The sequence below is a fragment of the Scyliorhinus canicula genome, chromosome 11, assembly GCF_902713615.1.
Source record: "Scyliorhinus canicula chromosome 11, sScyCan1.1, whole genome shotgun sequence".
Taxonomy (NCBI): Eukaryota; Metazoa; Chordata; class Chondrichthyes; order Carcharhiniformes; family Scyliorhinidae; genus Scyliorhinus; species Scyliorhinus canicula.
This window is the reverse complement of record NC_052156.1, coordinates 6,698,375-6,724,615: the sequence shown is the minus strand read 5'-3', so window position 1 is coordinate 6,724,615 and position 26,241 is coordinate 6,698,375. Positions and strand designations below refer to the sequence as shown.

At 49.5% G+C, this 26,241-nt stretch overlaps 1 protein-coding gene across 2 annotated transcripts in view; it reads left to right on the top strand.

Moving 5' to 3' along the window:
- The window catches only part of LOC119973738 (monoglyceride lipase-like), an 85,884-nt gene extending 62,563 nt beyond the window's left edge, over positions 1 to 23,321 (top strand). For both annotated transcript variants that reach the window (XM_038812149.1, XM_038812148.1), the window contains 4 exons: positions 10,493 to 10,603; positions 13,524 to 13,613; positions 18,082 to 18,297; positions 23,065 to 23,321. In XM_038812149.1, the coding sequence (XP_038668077.1) occupies positions 10,493 to 10,603; positions 13,524 to 13,613; positions 18,082 to 18,297; positions 23,065 to 23,178 (531 nt within the window). In that variant the 3' untranslated portion in view covers positions 23,179 to 23,321. The remainder of the gene's footprint in view (positions 1 to 10,492; positions 10,604 to 13,523; positions 13,614 to 18,081; positions 18,298 to 23,064) is intronic.
- The last annotated feature ends 2,920 nt before the right edge of the window (positions 23,322 to 26,241 follow it).

Genomic DNA, 26,241 nt, shown 5'->3' with positions numbered 1-26,241 from the left:
CAAAGTGGGTAATTGGACACCTGGTGTGTCGCTGCGCCCACCGCCTGGCACTTTAGAAATTCTTTCACAGGATGTGTGCGCTGCTGACTCGGCGAACAATTATTGCCCATCCCTAATTGCCCATTGAGAAGGTGGTGGTGGGCCGACTTCTTGAACCACTGCAGCCCATGTGGTGTAGGTACTCCCACTGTGCTAACAGGAAGGGTTTTTGACCCAGTAACAGAAACGTCAATATTCAGCTGGGTTTAATGTCTCCCCCCCCCCACCCCTGCTCCAATGGGTTAGAAAGTAGGAGGACACATCAAATTGAGCAGGAGACCCGCCCATCCCTCCCTCTTTACCGCACTGCAGACCAGTGTGGGAGTGGCGTCGGGTCGCCAATCCACCTGTGAGCCAATAGAAGTCCTTATGCTGGCAGGGATGTCAACAGAGTGGCCACGTTGGCAATTCATTTTCCGTAGTCATTCACAAGGCCGAAAACATTTTTAAAAATAAATTTAGCGTACCCAATTATTTTTTTTCCAATTTAAGCATCAATTTAGCGTGGCCAATCCACCTACCCTGCATATCTTTGGGTTGTGGGGGCGAAACCCACGCAAACACGGGGAGAATGTGCAAACTCCACACAGACAGTGACCCAGAGCCGGGATCGAACCTGGGACCTCGGCGCCGTGAGGCAGCAATGCTAACCACTGGGCCACCATTCTGCCCTAGCACAAGACCTAAAAATGATCGGAGTTCTGTGGCATTTCTCGGAGTCGGGGCTCCTTGTATGACCTGAATTTTCTCCTCCACAGGGTGCAGGCCATCTTTGTCCACCCACGTATGCCACAGCTTTCGCTCTAAAGGCGCATTTGCTTCTTTTCAGGAGAGTGCCAACCTGGGAGAAATCGTCTGAGAACCTCATCGAGGTTTTCCACGTGCTCCTTGTCAGTGGTTCCCGTGATGAGCACATTGTCCAAATATACCGCCACCTTGGGTAGTCCCTGAGGTTTGCCTTCCATCACCCTTTGGAAGATTGCAGGAGCTGAAGGGACAAATAATCCCCCAGGGGGTGTTTACAGTCACAAACCTTTGAGATGCAGAGTCCAGTTCCAACTGCAGATACGCGTGTCTCATAACGAGTTTTGTAAAGGAGCACCCTCCTGTCATCCTCTACTCTGGGCATAGGGTAACGGTCCAGGCGGACGCCTTGTTCATCATTAGTTTGTAGTCCCCACAAAGGCGAACAGACTTGTCTGGCTTCATCACTGGTACTACGGGTGTGACCCACTCCACAAGCCGCACGGGGGGTATGATGCTCAGGTCTTCCAGGCGCCACAACTCTGCATACACCTTAGCGAGTAAGGTGTAAGACAGTGTTTTCCAAACTTTTTTTTTCTTGGGACCCATTTTTTCCAACCAGCCAACCTTTGGGACCCAACCCGGCCGACCTGCACGGCCCATGCTGGCTGACCTGCGCGACCCACCATTTTCTCTTCCCTTGTAAGGTTTAGGTGAAATGTGGTGAACCTCCAATTTCTAGAGGATGAAAACATTTGGCTCTAAGTAGAGGCTTGCCCTGGATCCCTTTATCTTACCCAAGCCTTACCGGAATACCTCTGGTTACTTGCCGGAGATCTCATACAGGTTTCCAGTGCCCATCCCATTCTCGTTGCCAGTTTAATGACCAGGAAGCCAGTGGTAGGAATAACAAGGGATTTATTTAGAGTAACACAAGGTCTGCCCGCGACAGGAACTATTTATACTTCAGGATGTTGCCTGGTATGGAGGGAAAATCTTATGAGGAAAGGCTGATGGACTTGAGGTTGTTTTCGTTAGAGAGAAGAAGGTTAAGAGGTGACTTAATAGAGGCATACAAAATGATCAGAGGGTTAGATAGGGTGGACAGCGAGAGCCTTCTCCCGCGGATGGAGGTGGCTAGCACGAGGGGACATAGCCTTAAATTGAGGGGTAATAGATATAGGACAGAGGTCAGAGGTGGGTTTTTTACGCAAAGAGTGGTGAGGCCGTGGAATGCCCTACCTGCAACAGTAGTGAACATGCCAACATTGAGGGCATTTAAAAATTTATTGGATAAGCATATGGATGATAAGGGCATAGTGTAGGTTAGATGGCCTTTAGATTTTTTCCATGTCGGTGCAACATCGAGGGCCGAAGGGCCTGTACTGCGCTGTATCGTTCTATGTTCTATGTTCTATGTTCACAGCCCCCTTTGGGACAACCAACATGCTGGTCCCTGATTGGGCCGGCTTTTATGCTCGAACTTTGAGCCCTAACTGGGTGGGCCTCCACCCACTACTGGGGAAGCTCATATACCAGAAGCCCAATGGGAAGATCAATTACTGTTTCCCCGTGGGCTTCGTGGGGGTTATTACAGACGTTAAACAGAATTCTCAGTAAGGGAGCCAATGGGCAAAGTTTATAAGGTGTCTATCCGGAGATTTTCCATCTCTTGCTGAGCGCCACAACTCCGCAACTGGCTTCTCCATACTTGATGCATCCGAGTCCACGTCAGAGACAGGCAGATTTACAGATCCCGAAGATGAGGCAGTACCGACACACTCCTCAGCTCTTTCTATTGATATTTGAGATTCCCCTTGGGAAGACCGTGGTTCTATCACCATCAACTCTGTGGCTGGGAACTGGGTAACTGGTAACTACAACTGGGTCCACACGGGTCACTGTGGGGGCAGCAGCTTCCCACCTTCTCATGGATCTACAATTTGTGACCCTGTAGGTTGGCGGCATGAGTCACTGGGCCAGACCTTGCTATAACCTTCCCGACTATCCAAGCTGGTCCCCTCCGAAACTCCGGATGTATTCGGTTCAATGAATTGGCAAACGGCTGTACGGTAGAATAGCGGTTAGCACAATTGCTTCACAGCTCCAGGGTCCCAGATTCGATTCCCCGTTGGGTCATTGTCTGTGCAGAGTCTGCACGTTCTCCCCGTGTGTGTGTGGGTTTCCTCCGGGTGCTCCGTTTTCCTCCCACAGTCCAAAGATGTGCAGGTCAGGGGGTTTGGCCGTGCTAAATTGTCCCTTCATGTCCGAAAGTTTTGTTGGGGTTGCTGGGTTATGGGGATAGGGTGGATATGTGGGCTTAAGTAGGGTGCTCTTTCCAAGAGCCGGTGCAGACTCGATGGGCCGAATGGCCTCTTTCTGCACTGTAAATTCTATTTGTCTATATGTTTTTAAGTCCAGCAGCAGAGGGAATGAGGAATTCAGAAGTTAGAGGACAGAATATTCTGCTAGTTTGAACGGACGTTTCGGCACCAGAGAGAGAGAGGGGGAGACTTGGTTTGATTGATTGGCTGGGGAGGCTGCTAACGAATTGGCCCAGAAGGTTATACTCTTCCCAGTAACAGGTGGTGATTGGATCGTGTCCCAGTGGAATAGTTTTCAGAGTCCCAAGGTTTCAGTTTGACTCTTGTACACAGAAAGACAAGGAGCTGCTTTTTCTCCCTCTCCTGAAGCTGTGGAGAACCTGAATGAATGGATCTGCAGGAAAACCACGACAGGCTGCAACTAAAGGCCAGGGCCGGGATTCTCCGATAATGGGGCTATGTCCCCCACGCCCGCCAGAAAACGGGAGCGAATCACTCCGCACTTTTTTCGAAAAGGAGTGATTCTCAGGTTTTAAGAGGGGTAGCTGGATCCCGGTGTGCGCCGCACAGCTCCTGCTGCCGATACAGGACCCTGCACTTCCGTCCGCGGGTCCGCACATGCGTGCAGTGGCCGCTGCGATGGTGGCCCCGCCCAACATGGTGGAGCCACACAGTGGGCTGGCGCGGAAGAGAGGGTAGCCCCCCCCACCCCCCCCAGATCGAGTGCACCCACCGGCTGGAGGCCCCTGATCACGCGCCTGGCCACCATGGAGGCCCCCCCCCCCCCCCCCCCGGAACTGATCACCCTGCCCCCCACCAGGACGGCCATCGCAGCCGCAACGCCGAGCCCCCGCCGGGTGGAACCAAATGGGAACCACGCCGGCGGGAACTCGGCCGGTCGATCCCAGAGAATCGGGCGAGGGCCTCTTTCAACAGACCCCGACTGGCCCCGTGTCGACCGCCCGTGCACGGCTGCCGGAGATTCTCCAGTCACCGGATGTTCGCGTCCCGGCATCGGACCCGATTGTGGGTCTGACGCCCCATTCTCCGCCCCCGCTCCGAGCGGGATTTTGGCGCGGACGCTCGGAACATCCCGGCCATGGACCCTCTCTCTCTCTCCAGAAAGTCTGTGAGTTCTGCACTTCTAACACTACTGAACCTTGAAGGAATTTGCAGTAAAAACTTCAAACTGAAAGCAAGGTTTGAAGAGGAGCTGGGTGCCACCCATCTGAAATAAAGACTTTATTTCTCTTTTACTTATGTTTTTTTTCCCCCTCTGTGTTGGTCTGCCTTCTGTGTGCGTGTATGTTGAGGGTTGGGGGGGGGGGGAAGTTAAATGGAGGGGGAGCTATTAGAAGAGATAATAGTTAACCAATTGTATTCGCTGCAGATTTCATTATAGTCCTTGTTAGAAAAAAAAAGCATTTGTGTTTAAACTTACAAACCAGGTGACTAATTATTGGGCAGCCAAAGGCCAAATACGTCGAGGATTTTACTAAAATGATTGGTTAATTCATTTGTGTTGCAACTCCAGGGCACGTGAGGCTGGGATTGATCGCGCACTGGCCCAGGGGGCTATGACACCATCAAGTCTGTACCAACCCTCTGAAAGAGCACCCCACCCAGGTCCACTCCGCCATCCATCCGCCCAATCCCCAGAACGCTACATCCTAACCTGTACATCTTTGGACTGTGGGAGGAAACCGGAGCACCCAGACACAGGGAGAAAGTGCAGACTCCGCGCAGACAGTGACCAGAGGCCATATTTCCTCCCACAAGTCCCGAAAGACGTGCTTGTTAGGTGAATTGGACATTCTGAATTCTCCCTCTGTGTACCCGAACAGGCGCCGGAATGTGGCGACTAGGGGATTTTCACAGTGACCTTATCGCAGAGTTAATGTCAGCCTATTTGTGACACTAATAAAGATTCTATATCAAAGAGTTTCTCCCACTCTCAATGGAGGGTTTCCCTCCATTGACAGCCCTACACAATGTCCGCATTTCGCAATGACAAGTGTTATTGTAAGCGAAACTCTGAAAACAGAAGTTCCTTCCAAGCACCTGATGGAAACTTGTTTACCGCCCTAGCCTCTTTACCCACTTTCTATCTCAAGGCTGTCGTGACAATCTTGTTTCAACATCACGTAGCCAGAAATCAACTTGCATAAACCACACATCCTGTGACTTACTCCTGAATCACAATAGGAGCTAAACAGCACATTCATTTAAATTGGATTCTGGCACTGTTTGTGGTCTGCATGTGTCACTGGCAAGACCAATGTTTATTGTCCATCCGTCAACTTAGCGTTTTGAGAAAATGTTCCCAGCCAGAAACATTAACTCGATGGCTCTGTCTGCAGAGGCAACAGGACCTGCTTCGTATTTATTTTTAATCATCTTTATTTTCACAAGTAGGCTTACATTAACACTGCGATGAAGTTACTGTGAAAAGCCCCTAGTCGCCACATTCCGGCGCCTGTTCGGGTACACTGAGGGAGAATTCAGAATGTCCAATTCACCTAACAGTTTGTCCTTCGGGACTTGTGGGAGGAAACCGGAGCACCCGGAGGAAACCCACGCAGACACGGGGAGAACGTGCAGACTCCTCACAGACAGTGACCCGAGGCCGGGAATCGAACCTGGGACCCTGGCGCTGTGAAGCCACAGTGCTAACCACTGTGCTACCGTGCCGCCTCCAGTACTTTCTGTTTTTATTTCAGATTTCGAGCATTTTGAAAGGAGGTTTAATAGACATGAGGGGATTGGACAGAGTAGACGAAGAGAACTGGTTCCCTTCGGTCTAAGGGGCAAGATCTGGAGGACACTGATTTAAGGAAATTGGCAAAAGGAAGCCATGTTATCATGAGGGAAAACCTTCCTTTATGCTGAGTGGTTAGAATGCGGAATGTGCTGTCTGAGCGTGTGGTGCAGACAGATTTAATCGGGTGTTTCAAAAGGGATTTGGATAATTATCTGAAGGACAAAATTGCAGGGCTAAGGGAAGAGGCGATGGAGCGGTAATGAGGTGAACAGCATTTCTGAAGAGCTGATAAAGACAGGACCAGCTGTGTGGCCTCCTGCTCTGTAATCACGCGCTTAGTCTGTGATTCTACCCTTCCTGTACTCTGTGTAACGTACATTCCTCCTCATCTGCTGCCTTTGATTCTTTGATGTTGACCTTAAGTGTGTGTCCTCTAATTGTCAATTTGCCAGACGGTAGGAATCGTCTCTGCCGATTTATCTTATTGGAACCTTTGTGCTTTACTGCAAAATCTTTACACGGCAATCACTGATTGAAGCCTCCCAGTGCGACCAGATCATTAACGTGCAAATTGCAACAGGACAATTTCAGGCAAGTGCCTGGGAAGGAGCTCCCAGCATGTGACAGTCGAACATTGCCGCCCGAGGCTCTTTCATTCAGATCCTGATATAGATTCCTGCCCCAGTGCTATTAATGTGCAGGGAACTAATGCTGCACTTCTGTCCGTTTGCGCATTATGCCAGCTGTGTTGAGGTGAAACGGGGCACGAGGAGCCGCCTGTGAGCATGAACGCCAGTCCGCCGACCTATTGGGTCGAATGGTTGATTTCTGAGCGGTAAATTCTACCTAAATCAATATTGGGCAGCACGATAGCATAGTGGTTAGCACTATGGTTTCACATCGCCATGGTCCCAGTTTCGATTCCCGGCTTGGGTCACTGTCTGTGTGGAGTCTGCACGTTCTCCCCGTGTCTGCATGGGTTTCCTCCGGGAGCTCCAACTGTCCTGAAAGACGCGCTTGTTAGGTGAATTGGACATTCTGAATTCTCCCTCAGTGTACACGAACAGGCGCCGGAATGTGGCGACTAGGGGCTTTTCACAGCAACTTCATTGCAGTGTTAATGTCAGCCTCCTTGTGACAATAATAAAGATTATTATTATTATACATTGAAAAGAGGAAAAGACGCTAGGGGGGCAAGGGAAGGAGGTGAATGGAAATCCAAATCCTTCTGCAAACAATTTTAAGGAAAGGGCAGCATGGTGGAGCAGTGGTTAGCGCTGCTGCCTCACAGCGCCGAGGTCCCAGGTTCGATCCCGGCTCTGGGTCACTGTCCGTGTGGCGTTTGCACATTCTCCCCGTGTTTACGTGGGTTTTGCCCCCAAAACCCAAAGATGTGCAGGATAGGTGGATTGGCCACGTTAAATAACACCTTAATTGGAAAAAATTGAATTGGGGACTCTAAATTTGAATAAAAAACAATTTTAAGGAAGATGTGGGACAGGATTCTCGATTCCGGCGCACCCATTTTCTGGTGTGACGCACCCCCCGCCAGCAGAGGGACGCTCCCCCCGGCAGCCGGCCAATAGGATTTTCCATTGTGGGCACCTCCACGCCCTCAGGAAATCCGCGTACGTCAGTGCATCGCCGACGACAGGGAGGATCCCGCCGATGGAGAATCCTGCCCCTATATTTGTATTGTATTGTTTTTTTATACTTTATTTAGGCTGTATTATGTATTCAGACAGTGTTGTGTGTTCGGACTGTGTCGTGTGTTCAGACTGTGTCGTGTGTTCAGACTGTGTTGTGCGTTCAGACTGTGTTGTGCGTTCAGACTGTGTCGTGTGTTCAGACTGTGTTGTGTGTTCAGACTGTGTTGTGTGTGCAGACTGTGGTGTGCATTGAGACTGTGTTGTGTGTTGAAACTGTGTTGTGTGTTCAGACCGTGTTGTGTGTGCAGACTGTGTCGTGTGTTTAGACTGCGTTGTGTGTGCAGACCGTGTTGTGTGTTCAGATCGTGTTGTGTGTTCAGACCGTGTTGTGTGTGCAGACCGTATTGTGTTCAGATTGTGTTGTGCGTTCAGACTGTGTTGTGCATTCAGACTGTGTTGTGTGTTCAGACTGTATCGTGTGTTCAGACCATGTTGTGTGTTCAGATCGTGTTGTATGTTCAGACCGTGTTGTGTGTGCAGACCGTATTGTGTTCAGATTGTGTTGTGCATTCAGACTGTGTTGTGCGTTCAGACTGTGTCGTGTGTTCAGACCGTGTTGTGTTCAGACGTGTTGTGTGTTCAGACCGTGTTGTGTGTTCAGACCGTGTTGTGTCTTCAGACCGTGTTGTGTGTTCAGACCGTGTTGTGTGTGCAGACCGTATTGTGTGTTCAGACCGTGTTGTGTGTTCAGACCGTATTGTGTGTTCAGACCGTGTTGTGTGTTCAGACCTTGTTGTGTGTGCAGACCATGTTGTGTGTGCAGACCGTGTTGTGTGTTCAGATCGTGTTGTGTGTTCAGACCGTGTTGTGTGTTCAGACCATGTTGTGTGTTCAGACCGTGTTGTGTGTTCAGACCGTGTTGTGTGTGCAGACCATGTTGTGTGTGCAGACTGTGTTGTGCATTGAGACTGTGTTGTGTGTTGAGACTGTGTTGTGTGTTGAGACTGTGTTGTGTTGAGACTGTGTTGTGTGTGCAGACCGTGTTGTGTGTGCAGACTGTGTCGTGTGTTTAGACTGCGTTGTGTGCGCAGACCGTGTTGTGTGTTCAGACCGTGTTGTGCGTTCAGACCATGTTGTGTGTGCAGACCGTATTGTGTTCAGATTGTGTTGTGCGTTCAGACTGTATCGTGTGTTCAGACCATGTTGTGTGTTCAGATCGTGTTGTGTGTTCAGACCGTGTCGTGTGTTCAGACCGTGTTGTGTTCAGACGTGTTGTGTGTTCAGACTGTGTTGTGTGTTTAGACCATATTGTGTGTTCAGACCGTGTTGTGTGTTCAGACCGTGTTGTGTGTTCAGACCGTGTTGTGTGTTCAGACCGTGTTGTGTGTGCAGACCGTATTGTGTGTTCAGACCGTGTTGTGTGTTCAGACCGTGTTGTGTGTGCAGACCATGTTGTGTGTGCAGACCGTGTTGTGTGTTCAGATCGTGTTGTGTGTTCAGACCGTGTTGTGTGTTCAGACCATATTGTGTGTTCAGACCGTGTTGTGTGTTCAGACCGTGTTGTGTGTGCAGACCATGTTGTGTGTGCAGACCGTGTTGTGTGTTCAGACCGTGTTGTGTGTTCAGACCGTGTTGTGTGTTCAGACCGTGTTGTGTGTTCAGACCGTGTTGTGTGTTCAGACCGTGTTGTGTGTTCAGACTGTATCATGTGTTTCACCGGTTCCTTTGCAAACTTTGCAAAGTGCTTGAGCCCAGTGGGTAACAGCTGAAAGGCAGCAGGGTTTAGTACTCAGACAGATGAGAAGGTTATATTTAACACAGTGGGATAGGAAGGCACTTTCTCCATTAGTAGCGAGGTCAATAACCAGAGGGCATATATTTAAGTTAAGAGATAGAACGTTAAGAGGTGAGTTGAGGAGAAACCTTTTCACCCAGAGGGTGGTGGGGGTGTGGACACACTGCGTGAAAGGGGGATTGAGTGAGAAACTCTTGTAACATTGAAGAAGTATTTTGATACTGACTTGGCGGCAGTAATCTCCAGGGCTGTGGGTGAAGCGCTGGAAAATGTGATTGGTAGTCAGATCTGTGATGACCAGCATGGACATGATGGGCTGAATGGCCTCCTTCTGTGCTGTAAATGTCTACGAATCTGTATTCACTTCCTTTCCAATTGCATTGATAGAGGGAGGAATATTGGCCAGGAAACACGTGCTTATTTTCATATACTCCCAGCCCTTTTTATGTTCCCTAATTACACTGCTTGAAAGTCAGTCTCTGATTTATTTGCCCCTGGTTTTACTCCTTGGAGGGGGGGGGAGGGGGCGGATCCTGGATGTGTGTCTCAGTGAAGCCCCATCCAGGCCTCACCTGAAATCCACCTGCAGGAGTCTCTGCCAACCTGACTCTCACCTGTGCCAGTGTGAGTGAAATACGCCAATCGAGTGGCAGCACATTGATGTTTCCATCGAAGCCAAATGGAGCCTCTCTCTCTCTGTGACTTCCGCCAGCCCTACAATCCTCTGAGAACTCTGCGTTCCACCAGTTTTTGGTCTCTTGTCCATTCCCCCACTTCCTTCACCCCACCATTGACGGCTTTGCTCTCAGACCAAGCTGCAAGAAACTCACGTTTTCTTCAATTACGCTCATATTTCCGATGTTAAAAGTGCTATGTAAATGCAAGCTGTTGTTGTGGGGAGGGATAACCTTGTGGGATGTTAATCTGAGCTCCCTGCTCTCCATTCTCCCTCTCCCGCCTCTAACCCAGGTCAATTTCGTCTGCCGCGGAATCAGATTGCTGCCCTGGAGGGGATCATCCATCCACGGACCAGGAATCATCGCTGGGCACTTCACACCCACATGGGCTCAACACAGCATTGAGTAGCACCGACACGGGGCTATCAATTACCGACATGAGCACGCGAAGGGCTTTGTCTGATTGTGTTGTTGTTGTAACTCTGCCTCCTCTTGCATTTCAGGGGGGATTGATGGCAATCTACGTTGTGCATGAGAGACCGGACGACTTTGCTGGAGTTATTTTTGTCGCGCCCTTGGTGTTAATGAATCCTGATTCAGCGACGCCTCTGAAGGTAACGACACCCTGAACACTTCATACACAGAACTACCTCCCCGAGGCAGTTTTAATTGCCGACTCCCCCATTGCCAGAGGCTCCCATTTATTGGTTGGGTTCTGTTCCACCGGCGCCCAGGAGGAGTTACAATCGAGGGACCCCCTTGTCCACCCGTGCGGGAACCCGGCGTGGTGGCTGCGGACTGCGTCCAGCGCTGCCACGGGCTGGAACCGTGCTGCTGGTCCGGGGGGGCTTCCGTGAGGGCTGGGGGGGGGGGGGGGGGACTGGTGGGGGGTGGCCACAGGGTGGCAAGGGGGTGGCCAAGGGGGGCACTATCTGCCTGGTCGAGTCCACACACGGCCGGCGGCATGTTGTACGGCGCGATCGCTGCAGGTCGTCGCCAAGCGCATGCGCGGCCGTGGACCCGGCCATTCTCCGGCCGTTTATTTCATGCAGGCCAGGGGTTTTACGTGGCTCGGCTGCTAGTCCCTCACCGGTCACAGCATCGGTGAGGGGGCGGCACCGAATCTTTCCACGAAAAGCGCCACGATCCTCCGCACTGAGCCTCAGAATCGGAGAACCTGGACCCTGGTTTGGGGATTAAGCTCCGCCCGGCGCAGAAAAGGTGTGAGGGAAAGCAAAGAACCATTTATCTTTCAGATGTGACCCCTGATTGGACTTGTATAAAAATGAAGCCAAGGCTTTGGGGCCTTCCCTTTTCACACTATTCAAAACCATCACCAGTTCCTGCCACCACTCCCTGGGCAATCCCGGAGTTTGGCACGAAGATGAGTGTGAATCTGTTGAGAACCGAGACCCTGGGCGGAATTCCCCGCCTCGCGACGCCAGAAACACGAAGCGCGCTTGGGTGGAGAATCGGGCGTCCAGACAAAATCGAGGTCGGCACCTGGTGCTCATTCAGGCACTATGCTCCCATCCCTCTTTCTTTTTGTGCCTTGGCCAGGATCGCCTTGGCCAGGATCGCCTTGGCGATGATTGTCTTGGCGAGGATCGTCTTGGCGATGATTGTCTTGGCGAGGATCGCCTTGGCGAGGATTGTCTTGGCCAGGATCGTCTTGGCAAGGCCGCACTTATATAATTTCCAGCTCTTCAGTGCAGGGAGAGATCGGGGCAGCATTTAAAAATGGCGCTCCGATCTCTCAACGCCCCCCCTCGGACACCCCACTCCGCGCCCCCCCCCCCCCCCATGCCTCAGCTTAACTGTTGGGTGTTCCCCTAGCCCCCCTAACAAGGGCAGTGACAAGGTGCCCGGGTGGCAGCAGGAGTGCCTGGATACCACCCTTCCCAGAACCTGACCACCTGGGGGCCTCGAATGGCCTGGGAGCCCCCCCCCCCCCAGGGCTGTTAGGCCTGGTCCACGTTTGTGTGGAGCAGTGCTAAACGGCACCATGGCGAGACCCCCCCAGGCCTGGCCGCTTGTTCCCGGGTCTCAGGAGCATCGGGCACCAAAGTATTTGCGTGAGCCCAACTGCCCCCTTAAATAAGTAAATCTGTCTCCCACCCAGTGAGGGCGAGATCCAGATCATCGACGTCTTGTGAGATCTCATTAGATCTCGCGAGGTGTTCTGAGCGTCGCATATCTCGCGAGGGTTCTAACGACCGACTCATGGCACCGAGTCGGGGCAAGAGGCCGCTCTATTGCAACCTAAAATTTATTTCTGAATTTAAAAAAATATATATATAATTCCAAATTTCTATATTGCCATGTTGGGATTTGAACTCACGCTGTCTGGATTATTACTCTCGGCTCCTGTATCACCAGTCCATCCACTTTGAATAAATTCTCACAAGCAGCAATGAATATTGTGTTTTGTTTTCGAGAGGGGTTAATGGCTGAGGGAGGAATGTTGGTCGGGACGCTGCGAGAAAACAGCTCCTCTTCTTTCAACCTGTGGATCCAGATGTTAAAGACCTACTGAGTAGACCATTGTCTTGGCTTTGTGCTCAGTACGTCGCAAAGCATGTCAGCCGCAATCATGTGCCAGAGTCCTAAAGTGTGCGTGTACTGTCAGTGTTGGTTTGGCCGCTAACTGAGTCCAGTGACCACATTGACCACCCCCCTGCCAAATCTATGTCCCTTTGGATGGAGGAACTCTGCCAGACTCCTCCTCACATTCTGAATGATCTAATTTTAAATACACAAAGCTCTGGTCGTTTGTTCAATTTGTAATCTCGAACTCTCCTCTTGTCTAAAACAAACCAAGCCAGCTTTTTTTAACTTGTCCTCACAGAGGGGCAGCACGGTGGCGCAGTGGTTAGCACTGCAGTCTCACGGCGCCGAGGTCCCAGGTTCGATCCCGGCTCTGGGTCACTGTCCGTGTGGAGTTTGCGCATTCTCCCCGTGTTTGCGTGGGTTTCACCCCCACAACCCAAAGATGTGCAGGGTAGGTGGATTGGCCACGCTAAATTGCCCCTTAATTGGAAAAAATGAATTGGGTACTCTAAATTTATGAAAAAAAAAACTTGTCCTCACAGAGAAGCCGAGGATAATGAGTCTTCGAACTCATCCCTCGAATAAATAGTAACATCCGCTTAGATTTTAACATCACCCACCGTGGTGGCTGCTCTTAATCTTCTTAATCCGACGTTCTTGCCTTCTTACCTCACTCCTCAAACAAGTATCTAAAATATATCTTGTCCCCATTCCGTGAATTAGTTTTTCCAATTCACAGCTGTGACTGAAGGCAGATTCGTATCAGGAATTTAAGTTTGTGGGGGGGGCAAGAGACCCATCCAGGACCTTTCATCCCAATGGGCAGAGAATGGTGTGAGGGCCAGTGACCTTCGCAGGAGAGTACCTGATACTCTGGCCTTGATTGCTAAAAGGACAGTGTGATCCCCCCAGTAAACTGGGTGAAATGTGGATCAGAACAAAGACGTAGACTGATGTGAACTTGCTCTCCTTTCTCCTCTGTAGGTGTTCTGTGCCAAAGTGCTGGATCATATACTGCCAAATATATCCTTGGGATACATGGATCCACACTTTATTTCCAGAGAAGAGAAAGAGGTGGGTTTGTGGTGGTCTATTTCTCTTCTCACATTTGAATAAAGTTCATGAACTCTTCCTGAGAATTCTGACAGGGCAGAAGGAGGCCATTCAGCCCATCGAGTCTGCACCGACCCTCTGAAAGAGCCCCCTGCCCAAGCCCAGTGCCCCGCCCTGATGGGCGGCACGTTAGCACGGTGGTTAGCACTGTTGCTTCACAGCGACCCGGATTCGATTCCCGCCTTGGGTCACTGTCAGTGGGCAAAAACGTGGCAGATGCAGTACAAGGTGGATCAATGTGAAGTTATCCTTTTTGGCCGGAGAAACGGAACAGTATTATTTAAATGATGATAGATTGGGAAATGTGGACCTACCTGGCTGGCACAGTACGCCAGCCACTGGAAGCAAGCACGGAGGTCCAGCAAGCAGTTAGGAAGGCAAATGGTATGTTGGCCTTCATGGCAAGAGGACTTGAGTACAGGAGCGAGGACATCTTACTGCATCTGTACAGGGCCTTGGTGAGGCTACACCTGGAGTATTTTGTGCAGTTTTGGTCTTCTTATCGAAGAAAGGGTAGATTTGCCATAGATGGAGTTCACCACAGTGATCCCTGGGATGGCAGGATTGTCGAATGAGGAGATATTGAGAAGAATGAGAGGGGATCTCATTCAAACGTATAAAATCCTGTCAGGGCTGGGTAGACGGGATGCAGGAACGCTGTGTCCTCTCGCTGGAGAGTCCGGAACGAGGGGGGTCACAGTCTCAGGCCTATTTAGGACTGGGAGAAGGAGAAATTTCTTCACTCTGAGAGTGCTGAACCTGTGGAATTCCCCAGCACAGAAGCCTCACTGAATGTAGTGAAGAAGGAAATAGATAGATATCTCGATTCTAACGGTGTGTGAGGAGAACGAGGGAGTTATGGTGCTGAGGTAGCATCATATTGAATGGCAGAGGAGGTCCGTGGGGCCGAATGGCCTACTCCCGCCTCTATTTTCTATGTTTTAAAAGGTCACGGGTTCAAGCCCAGTTCATCACAACATCTCGGCTGACGCACATTTGCTGAACATCTCGGGATGATTTTGTTGGTGAAAAGTCCTGTCTAAATATTACTGTTGTTGTTAACTTTGAGTTTGATAATTGGATTGTTAGGAGTTGTAAACTCAAATAAGCAGCAATGGCAAAAACTGAACAAAGAAATACTATTAAAATACTCATTGAACAACATGTCCCGAATGCTGCTAATTAATCTAATAATTAATATAACTCATTTATTTTATGTGTTGTTATGATTCTCAGTGACTGCCACATTTAACAAAAGGAAATTTCTGCTCTGTGTTGTGAGGTGTGATGTTTCCTCGAGGTTTATAAGTTATAGGGATAGATATGCAGATGAGGGTTGGAAGGAGGCGAGATTAACAACTACAGTACATGATTATACACCGTCTCCTAGGAGATGTCCTTCATGATGGAACCCGTCCAAAGGTCAAGTAGTGAAAGGTTATTACTGAAAATGTTGATCACGTGATGACTGCTGGTGTTATTGAGCAAATGTGGACCCAATACGCTTTCTCCAATTTACCATTCTTCACTGTAAACAAGACAAACATTAACCCATTGAGTGCAGGATCATTTCCAGAGCAGAACTGCCTGTCCCCTTATATAGCAGCCACCAGCAGAGACGAATATTCGAGTTCCCCTTGAGTAAGGCAGGGGGGGCCCTCTTACAAATGGGTCATTTTCTCCCTCATGTTTCCCTCCTAATGAAGCAGTTTTATCCAATATTATGGATCCAAGAACAGCAGCCTGCAGGCTTCTGTCAACTCCGTTGCTGATTGGTGCTACACTTGACTGCTCCTCGCAAACCCACAACTTCCTCCACGCGGAAGGTCAAGATAACAGGTACACGGGACCGTCAACATCTCCAAATGCCCCTTTAAGCCACACAGTTGGAAATATATCACCGTTCCTTCACTGTCGCTGAGTCACGATCCCGGAGCTCCCTCCCTAACAGCACCGTGGGTGCACCTACACCATGCGGACTGCAGCGGCTCGAGAAGGCGGCTCACCACCACCTTCTCAATGTAACGGGGGATGGGCAATATACCCCAACCTTTCCAGTCCCAAGAATCAATTTTATAAATCCTCCTCAGCGTTTTGTGCTCAATTGGTAACTTTTCCTCCGAACAATCGTCCAATCTCCCCACTGCTGCTATAAAACCGGTGTCAGCTCTGCAACATAGAGAGAGGATGTGGAACGAAGGGTCAATAAAGATTATATGTTTATATAATCATTATATTAATGATTATTGATAAAGATGTATCCATAAAGACTCTTCCGGAGGCAGTAACGGAACTTGTTAAGGGGCGATTTGTTGCCAAATTCCACATCCAGGGTTTTCCCAGAGAATATGGTTGGATTTCTTCGGGATTCTTTTTTCCTGCCGGCAGCGCACCCCACCCATGGGTTTCCTGGTGGTGTGCGGTGGCTTCAATGGGAAATCCCATTGACCAGCGGCGGGAGACTTCATAGCCCCCATAGGAAGTCTCAAATCTGAAATTGGGCTGTCTGGTCTTCCTCACTTATCTGGTCAGGGATCTCAATTTCAAATTCCAAAAATTCAGCTCCCAGTAATCACAGAATACCTACAGTGCAAAAGGAGGCCGTTCGGCCCATCGAGCCTGCGCTGGCTCTCCGAAAGAGGACCTCACCCAGGCCCGCTCCCCTGCCCACCCCGCCCTATCCCCTTAACCATGTAACCCAACCTGCACATCTTTGGACTGTGGGAGGAAACCGGAGCACCCGGAGGAAACCCACGCAGACACGGGGAGAACGTGCAGACTCCGTACAGACAGTGACCCGAGTCCGGAATTGAACCTGGGTCCCTAGTGCTGTGAGGCAGCTGTGCTAACCACTGTGCCACCTAATGCTTCACATGTTTGTTGAGTTATATCGGGGTAAATTCTCTGCCAGTGGGATTCTCCGTTCCGCCGTCGGCACATCCCCATCCGTTGGTTTCCCGGTGGCGTGGGGTGGCCAGAATGGGAAATCCCACTGGCCAGCAACAGGAACAGGGAATCCCGCTGCTGACTACGGTGTGCTGCTGCGGAACACGCAGCTAGAGAGGCGGAGAATTTACCCCATTGTCTTCGCACAGAAGCAGCTCCTTCACTCTAACTGGACCATGCTTTTCAACTCTAATCCTCTCGAAATGAGCCCCACTATTAACGTGCTGTGTCTAATGGCCTTATTAACTTGTGTAGTTATTTTAACTGGCCACGGGCTTCCCTGTGACAACGATTATTCGGCCTCTTTATTTTTCCGACAAGACAGCACCAGCTGACATTGATCCGCACCCAAACTCATTTCCCAATGAAATGCCCGTTCTGCAAGTTCAGGAATGTTATCCCACATTTTTCTGCGTTCTTCCTTTGTATTAAAGGCGCCTAGTTCAGTGTCACCCACAAATGTAGTAACTCTGATTTTCAAGTCCAATTCATGAATGTAAATTATGAACCACAGTAGCCCCAGCACTGATCCTGTGGACCCATCCGCCCCACCTTGGACAAGACTGGATAACTGCCTTTAATCGTTACTACTCTTTATTGTATTGTGTTACTGATGGTCACAGACCTGAAATGTTGGGTGGCATCTTGTGTCTTTTGCCATGGAAAGTTTGGTGGCAGGAACATTTAATAAGGGTTCATCCTATTGTTGCTGGTATTAGCCTAGAAGTGGGCAGTGGGTTCACCGTGAGGGCACTGGTGAAGCAGACCTGAACATGTGTGCTTGATGCCTTCCTGGAAGTGGGGGGGGGGGGTTCCCTTGTTCAAAGGCACCCAGTGCCTGAATGAGGGACCCAGGGTGGGGTGTCACACACTCAGAGCCACCTCCTTGCCCTTGCTCCCAACCCCCCTCCCTCTGCCCCACAGCCCCATCCCTGCGACTTCCATCCTGCCATCAATTATCCATCCTGAGTCGCTCAGTGATCCGAGGCCTCAGGCTAGTGGTGTCCAGTGGTACTGCTGAGTACGGCAGCTCTCAGCGGGCGGGACCTCCACTCCCAGGGACCCTGATCCCGGTGGAAGGCCCATCTCTGGCACGCTTAGCGACCGGGTGGAACGAGATGTGGAAGGCCGTCCGCCAAAAGAGGCAACGTTGGGGTCTCACTGACTCTCCAGCCAAGAACCCCTAACGCAAAAAAGAACAAAGAACAAAGAACAAAGAAAATTACAGCACAGGAACAGGCCCTTCGGCCCTCCCAGCCTGCGCCGATCCAGATCCTTTATCTAAACCTGTCTCTTATTTTCCAAGGTCTACTTCCCTCTGTTCCCGCCCATTCATATACCTCCACAAGATTTCACCTGTTAACTCTGTTTCTGTCCCTGCACAGATACTGCCAGACGTGCTGAGTTCATCCAACATTTTCTGTTATTATTTTGTGTTTCGATCATTTCTATTTTGCTTTGTGACAAGTTTTGGTTCTTTCAGGTGAAGGACTACATCGATGACCCTCTCAACTACCATGGACCAGTGAGGGTGAGGTTTGCCACTGTGCTGTTAAAAGCAGTGACCGGACTTGAGAAGGTGTTGCCCACGGTAACAACCCGGATGTTGCTTTTACACGGTGATGCGGATAAATTGTGCGACATCAGTGGCTCGTACCTCTTTTATGATGTGGCAGCCAGCTCAGACAAGACCCTGAAGGTGAGGCCCTTTACTCTTCTTCTGGTTTAAACTGGGATCTTTCTTACAGGCCAGTTATCCACCATGGATTTTATTAGCCCCTTGTACATGATGTATGGCCCCCTGTATGGCGCATACCAAGTCTTTGGCTGGTGCCGTTAACCCAGTGCTGGTCACCCTCAGGGTCTGCTGCCGATCACTGAACCCTTCCCTCCCTCACTCACCTTCAGCATCTCCATGGTTCCCATGTCAGCACTGTTCCTGATACCGTGAACGGTGAATCCATCCCACTGATTCTTTACTCGTTCATTTCATTCCCCATCAAGGTTTGAACATGGAAGCAGTTTAGAATTTCTCCCAGAGATAACGTTCATGCCTGATTTGTCCTTCAGCTTTTGATGTTTGGGTCAACTTCTCCCAAGGATTTGCATAAAAGACGATAACACATTCTGTGCCTGATCCCACTTCATCCATCCTAGCAAGCCGGCACAGTCTGCACCAAGTCAAGCTCACCCCTTACCCACTTTATGCTCGCTTACCTGGCAATGCCTTAAGGAAACCTGTGAAATAGGGGCAGGTTTAGACCACACAACCCGTCGAGCCTGATCTCGGGCATTAACTCTGTCTTCCTGCCTACTCCTCATATCCCTGAATTCCTGGAAAGATCAGAAATCAGTCTATCCCAATCGTAGGCCTAACCATCTTCAACTGCTTCATCAATGACCTTCCCTCCATCATAAAGTCAGAAGTGGGGATGTTGGTGGATGACTGCACAGTGTTCACCATTCGTGACTCCTCAGATATTGAAGCAGTCCATGTCCAAATGCAGCAAGACCTGGATAATATCCAGGCTTGGGCTGGCAAGTCGCAAGTAATAATCAGACCTCACAAGTGCCAGGCAATGACCATCTCCAACAAAAGAGGATCTAACCATCGCCCCTTGACATTCAATGGCATTCCCATCATTGAATCCCCCACTATCAACATCCTGGGGGTTTCCATTGACCAGAAACTGAACTGGACCCAGCCATATAAATACTGTGGCTAGCAGAGCAGGTCAAAGGCTAGGAATCCTGCAGAGAGTAACTCACTCCTGAATCTCACCCCCTCCCCCACCGCCCAAAGCCTGTCCACCGTCTACAAGGCACAAGTCAGGAGCGTGATGGAATACTCCCCACTTGCCTGGATGAGTGCAGCTCCAACAACACTCAAGAAGCTCAACAGCATCCAGAACAAAGCAGCCCCACTTGATTAGCACCCCTTCCACAAACATTCAAACCCTTCACCACCGATGCACAGTGACAGCCGTGTGTACCATCTGCAAGATATACTGCAGTAACTCACCAAGGCTCCTTAGGCAGCACCTTCCAAACTGTTACAAGCTGACAGGAAGTGCAGGGATCTGCCACGTTAGAGTCTCTGTGGCCTCAGCTGAATATGATTTGCCCAGGTGAGGGGGCGGGGCTACCCCCCTTTTCCGAGGACTACCGGGACATAATTACCCCGGCCCAGGTGTGGGCCGAGCACGGGAGGCCCTTCGGGGAGAAGGAGGAGTGGATAATAAGGAGAATAAAACCAAACTTTTCTACAGTCATCACTTCTGAGGGGGACATGATTGAAATGTATAAAATTATGAGGGGGATAGATAGAATAGACAGAATGAAACTTTTTCCCTTGGTAGAGGGATCAATGACCAGGGGCATAGATTTTAGGCAATAAGCTTTAATATTAAAAATCTTTATTATTGTCGCAAGATGGCTTACATTAACACTGCAATGAAGTCACTGTGAAAAGCCCCTAGTCGCCACATTCCGGCACCTGGTCGGGTACACAGAGGGAGAATTCAGAATGTCCAATTCACCTAACAGCACGTCTTTTGTGACTTGTGGGAGGAAACCGGAGCACCCGGAGGAAACCCACGCAGACACGGGCAGAAGGTGCAGACTCCGCACAGACAGTGACCCAAGCCGGGAATCGAACCCGGGTCCCTGGCGCTGTTTAAGGGACATGGGGCTTAGAGGGAATGTGATGAAATAATGAGAGGTGGGAGTCTGGAACTCACTGCCTGAAAGGGTGGTGGAGGCAAAGACCCTCGTAACATTTAAGAAATATTTAGTTGTGCAGTTACGATGCCAAGACCCAAAGGGCTACGGGTCAGGTGTTGGAAAATGGGATTAGTTGGTTGTTTTTGACAGGCGCAGACACGACGGGGAAAGGGCCTTTTCCGTGCTGGGAACTGCTATGAGTCTATGACTCTCAGTATGATGCCAGGACTAAAAGGGTTAAATCATGAAGTTGCACAGGCTAATCTTGTAATCCCTGAAGTAGAAAAGATTAAGGGACAATGCAATTGAGGTATTTAAGATGATTAAATGAATAGTCGACAGAGAGATATAATTTCCTCTGTTGGGGGAAGGGTGGTGGTGGGTTGTTGGGGGGGGGGGGGGAGGGGGAGGTAGGTGACGAACAGTCTAAAGCAAGACGTTGGTTAGAGCTAAGCTGTTCAGAGTGATGGCAGGAAGCGCTACCGCACACAGTGGAAGTGGAAATCTAGAGCACTCGCCCTCTTAAAACCTTTTTGAGGCTAAACATTTCAGAACTGAGATTGCAAGATGTTAACGGACAGATCAGAAAAAATATGCATCAACCATTGATGGAACTGAATGGTGGAACAGGTGTTTAGGGATTGAATGGCCTCCTCTTCCTTAATCCGACCTGGATTTAGTGCCTTCAGCAGAGGAGAAGATAAAAGTGGTTTCCATTGTTGGAGCACAGGGACAATAATCCAGCTCGACACCCTAAAGGAATCTTTGAACTCAGCTTGATTACTGAGTGGGGAGAATGTCTTTATTTAATTCATTCATGATTGTGCCCATCCTTAATTGCCCTTGAGAAGGTGGTGGTGAGCTGCCTTCTGGAACCGCTGCAGTCCATGTGGTGTAGGTACACCCACAGTGCTGTTAGGGAGGGAGTTCCAGGATGTTGCCCCAGCGACAGTGAAGGAACGGCTGATATATTTCCAAGTCAGGATAGTGAGTGGGTTTGGAGGGGAACCTCCAGGTGGTGGGGATCCCAGGTATCTGCTGCTCTTGTCCTTCTAGATGGTAGTGGTTGTGAGTTTGGAAGGTGCTGCTTAAGGAACCTTAGTGAGCTCCTGCAGTGCATCTTGCAGATGGTACACACAGCTGCCACTGTTCATCGGTGGCAGAGGGGATGAATGTTTGTGGAAGGGGGAGCAATCAAATGGGCTGTTTTTGTCCTGAATGGTGTTCATTGAGTGTTGTTAGAGCTGCGCTCATCCAGGCAAGTGGAGAGTATTCCATCGCACTCCTGACTTGTGCCTTGTAGATGGTGGACAGGCTTTGTAGGGTCAGGAGGTGAGTTACTCACTGCAGGATTCCCAGCCTCTGACCTGCTTTGGTAGCCACTAGCTAATGTGGCTAGTCCAGTTCAATTTCTGATCAATGACAGCCCCAGGATGTTGGTAGTGAAATGGAGAATCATCGCCTCAGCTCCTGGTGGCAGGTTCAGATTGTCAACGTGTTATGGGCCAGGGTTTAGAGAACCCCAAAGTGTATCATGGAGTTCACCTGACCCACAACTTTTAATAGATTGCGGTATGGGGAGCACATGGCCCACTCTACAGGTGTGGTACAGGAGAAATCGAAAAGTATTTTTTAAAGCAAAACAATGTTTATTCTATGAACTCAAGTTAACCTTTTTAAAACATACAGTGAACATCTTAGCAACCATGAATTCAAATACAACCCCCAAAGAATACAACACTAAGTAATCCTTACTTTCCTTTTACCATCCATGAGACTTAAAACAAACCTTTAACAGAAGCACCTCAGGTTTAAATTCACTACTGAGAACAGTTATCACTTTGAATTCACTAAATGATCAAGAGATAGTCTTTACATGGCAGAGAGAACAACAGTACACCTTCTCTGGCTGGCTGCAGCTCCAACACTGAAACCAAACCAAAAAAACACAGACACACCCAAGCTTTTCTCAAAGTGAAACTAAAAAGCAGAACCAGAGCTCAGCTCCACCCACACTCTGACATCACTGCAGTAACATGAGCAGACAAACATTTCTTAAAGTGACATTCTCAGGACAAACGACAAAGATCTAAATTCCTGGGATAGCTGTGGAGCAAAATGTAGGGAGAAATAATTATACGGTGCTCTGAAATATTCAAATGAAACCATCTCTCGGCCCACCCCTGTGCTCCAGTTTGAGGGATTAAAAGCCTCAAACCTCATCGCAATTTAGAATTCGTCACCCCCGCTATTGCAAAGGCAGAAGGAAGAACCTAAACCTTTCACCACCTCAGGATGTACCAATGCATTGACCCGGCAGTGAATAACCTTTAAGATGTACACGATGTTGCGATTTGGCTGCCAATTTGCTCATGGGAGGCTCCCAGAAGCAGGAACATCAGAACTGACCAGATCATCTGATTCAAAATGTTGGCTGAGGGGTTAAAAGGGTAAATTCTTCATTGAAATGGTGTCCTGGCAAATGGGAGCTCAGTCTAACGTCTCTCCTGAAAAAGACTAAGCCTCCGACTGTGCCACACTCAGAGACGATCTGCCCTCTAGTGGGTTAATGTTGGCATTCTTCTGAAGGGCATTTAGGGATGGGCAATGAATGCTGACCCAGCCAGTCTGATGCCCACTTCCCACGAAAGTGGAAATTTAAAAAAAAGATAATGATATCAACGTCAATCTGTCGCTGTTCCCGTTTAGTCACCGTTGTCTCTCCCTTCTACATTTCTACCAGGTCTTTCAGGGTTCCTTCCACCAGCTTCACAAAGAGTTGACAGTCGTCACTGAAGAAATGTTCAAATTGATTGAAAAGTGGCTGAACGAGAGGCTATCGGCAGCAGAAACATGAGTGAAGTGTGACAATAAGAGAGTTTATGGAGGCACTTGTTTTATTTATACCGGGACTGAGTGCGGGGGGGAGGGGGAAAATATTAGATCACCAGATTAACAAAATAAAAGCTTTTTTTTTTACAGAGAGCACTATCTTTGAAAGCCGTGTATCGATTTGATTTCCTTCTTCATGTTTGTGCTTGTGTGTGTGTGGAGGAATACAGCTGATCACAGTTAATCTTTTTTTTAAATTTTAGAGTACCCAATTAATTTTTTCCAATTAAGGGGCGTGTTCAATCCACCTAACTTGCACATCTTTGGGTTGTGGGGGCGAAACCCACGCAAACACGGGGAGAATGTGCAAACTCCACACGGACAGTGACCCAGAGCCGGGATCGAACCCGGGACCTCAGCGCCGTGAGACAGCAGTGCTAACCCACTGCGCCACCGTGCTGCCCACAGTTAATCAATCTTAATCACAGTTTGAAGCACGCCCTTCCCTACGCCAAGGGCCAGCACCGTAGTTACAGGGTGCCTCGAGATTATAATCATAGGCTACAATGTACTGCCGATGGATTTGAAGTATAATAAAAAGGAAGACTGGCACCCATAAAGAGCTTTTCTTGACCATCGGATGTTTCACAGTGCTCGACAGCCAGTGAAGTACCTTTGAAGTGTGGTTACTGTTGCGATGTGGGAAACACAGCAGTCAATTGAAGCACAGCAAGATCCCAAATACAGCAATGCGATAATGACCAGATCATCTCTCTGTGATATTGACTGAGGGATGAATATTGACCTGGGGAGAACTCCTTTGGTATTGCGTTGTGTCAGAGGGCAATCGTCGTCTCTTAGACCCACTGCCCACATCGGATTGTTTCCTGTCAGCCCAGCAGCTGTAGGAATAATATCACCCCAAAATCAATGCAATGATAGGTGAGGCATAGATTCATAGAACCCTTACAGTGCAGCAGGAGGCTATTCAGCCCATCACGTCTGCACATACCTTCTGAAAGAGCACCCTATCTAGGCACATGCCCAACCTTATCCCCAGTACCCAGTAATCCAAAATAATCATTTGGACACTAAGGAGCAATTTAGCCCAACCAGTCCATCTAACCCGCACATCTTGGGACTGTGGAAGGAAACTGGAGCACCCGGAGGAAACCCACGCAGATACGGGGGGGGGGGGGGGGGGGGGGGGGGGGGGGGGGAAGGGAGTGCAAACTCCAGAAAGACAGTCATCCGAGGCCGGAATTGAACCTTGGATCCTGGAGCTGTGAGGCAGCGGTGCTAACCACCGTGCCGTCATGCCGCCCCACGGTGTATGAGAACTAGCATTCCCAAAGTGAAATGCAGGAAAGGCCACTGGATTATGATTTCCATGGGAACACAGACAGAATCGTGACAGTGATTTCCAATCATTGGGGGGGGGGGGGGGGGGGGGGAGGTTGTGGCATAGCGGAGGCAGCTTTTAATTTGATATCCATGGTTCACGTGTAAAAGTGAAATTGTCTTCACATAGATCCAATTTCCGCTTGTGGGATGCCAAACACATGACTTGTGGTCTTTATGCATTTAAGGAAAAGTCTGGACTTGCTGGAGTTCTTTGGAGAGATAAGGTACCCTTTTGGATAGGTCGGGGATACAATTTGGAGAGGTCAAGTGCCCTTTGGGCTTGTTATAAATGGACATGCAAAAGTTCACAAACTCAATGGAACAGCAAAGCTGATTGGAACTGTCAAGTTGTCAAGGCACTTAAATCGTCTGTCCTTTAATTGTATTAAAAATATTCTTCAGTTTAAAAAAATCATTGCTTGCTATTTCATTCTAACTGTTACCATGAACCCGGGGCTATCATTAAAGAATTTGTACTGTACGACTGATTTCACAAACTATCATTATCATGGTGGGGTGCCTGTCAGTTCACCATTTGACTGACATTTCCAAATGGTTATAAAACCTTTGACGCGGGGCTATGAATAAAATGTTCTTTTTATAATGGTTGAATATCTTGAATTAAATGTTTGTTTTTATAAGGAATGAAGCACTGAAATGGAATGTTTGTTTTTAATGAGGGATTTATGAATGAGAGTTTTTTTGAAAAATAAAGTCTGCAACAGACACTTAGAACTTTATATTATTTCACCTCAGCATGGGCACTGAGTTCTGGACGAGTTGACCTGGACATGAGGGGCCATGGGAGGGGGGGGGGGGGGGGGGGGGGGGGGGGGATCGAGGGGAATAGGCTGGACTTGAGGGAATGATTGTCCATGGGTGTGGGTGAGGTCATGAGGTGGCAAGGGTTGCCCTGAATGGTCAATGGGGCGTGTGTGGGGTAGGAGGAGGATGGAGGGTGGACTTGAGGGCTGCTTTTTGGTTTATTGTTTTGTACAATCTGCCAAAATAGCTCAGTTGGGAGAACACTGAACTGAAGATCTCAAGGCCCCTAGTTCAATCCTGGATTTTGGGAGCTGCTTTGTGTTCATTACCAAATACTAGGGAACCAATATGCCTGTGAAAATGAGGAACTGAAATAAATTAGGTTCAGTAAAGATGTGTGGTACTCAAACAAAATAGACTGAAGGTTGCTAAATCCCTTGGAGCTCATGAGATAGGTCATAGAGTGTTGAAGGCGGTGGCAATGGGTGCGATAAAGGGGAACAAAATAGCCTAGTGAGTGAGTTTCGGCGTGTGTTTCCCAGCACTCACAGCACCCGGGGCCAAAGCCACACATAGCCCTATTTTGTACAGTGGGGAGCTCCGCTCGCTGGAACTCCCCACTGTAGCGAGAGATCGATGGCGTCCTGATCTCCGAGGCCCCCGAAACGATCCACAACCTCCCCCCTCCGCCTGAACGCACTATGGGAGGGTCCTCGGCCCCCCTGCAACACCCACGTTGGGCATCCATGGCCCGACCGCCTGTGCAAGCACAGAAAATGCCAGTGCCAACCTGGCAGTGCCCATGCCAGCTGGCAGTGCCACCTGGGCATCTTGGCCTTGCCAGACTGGCACCCAGGTGGTGCTGCCAGGGTTCCCAGGTGGCACCAGCAGTGCCAGGGCACCACCCTTCCCAAAGGGC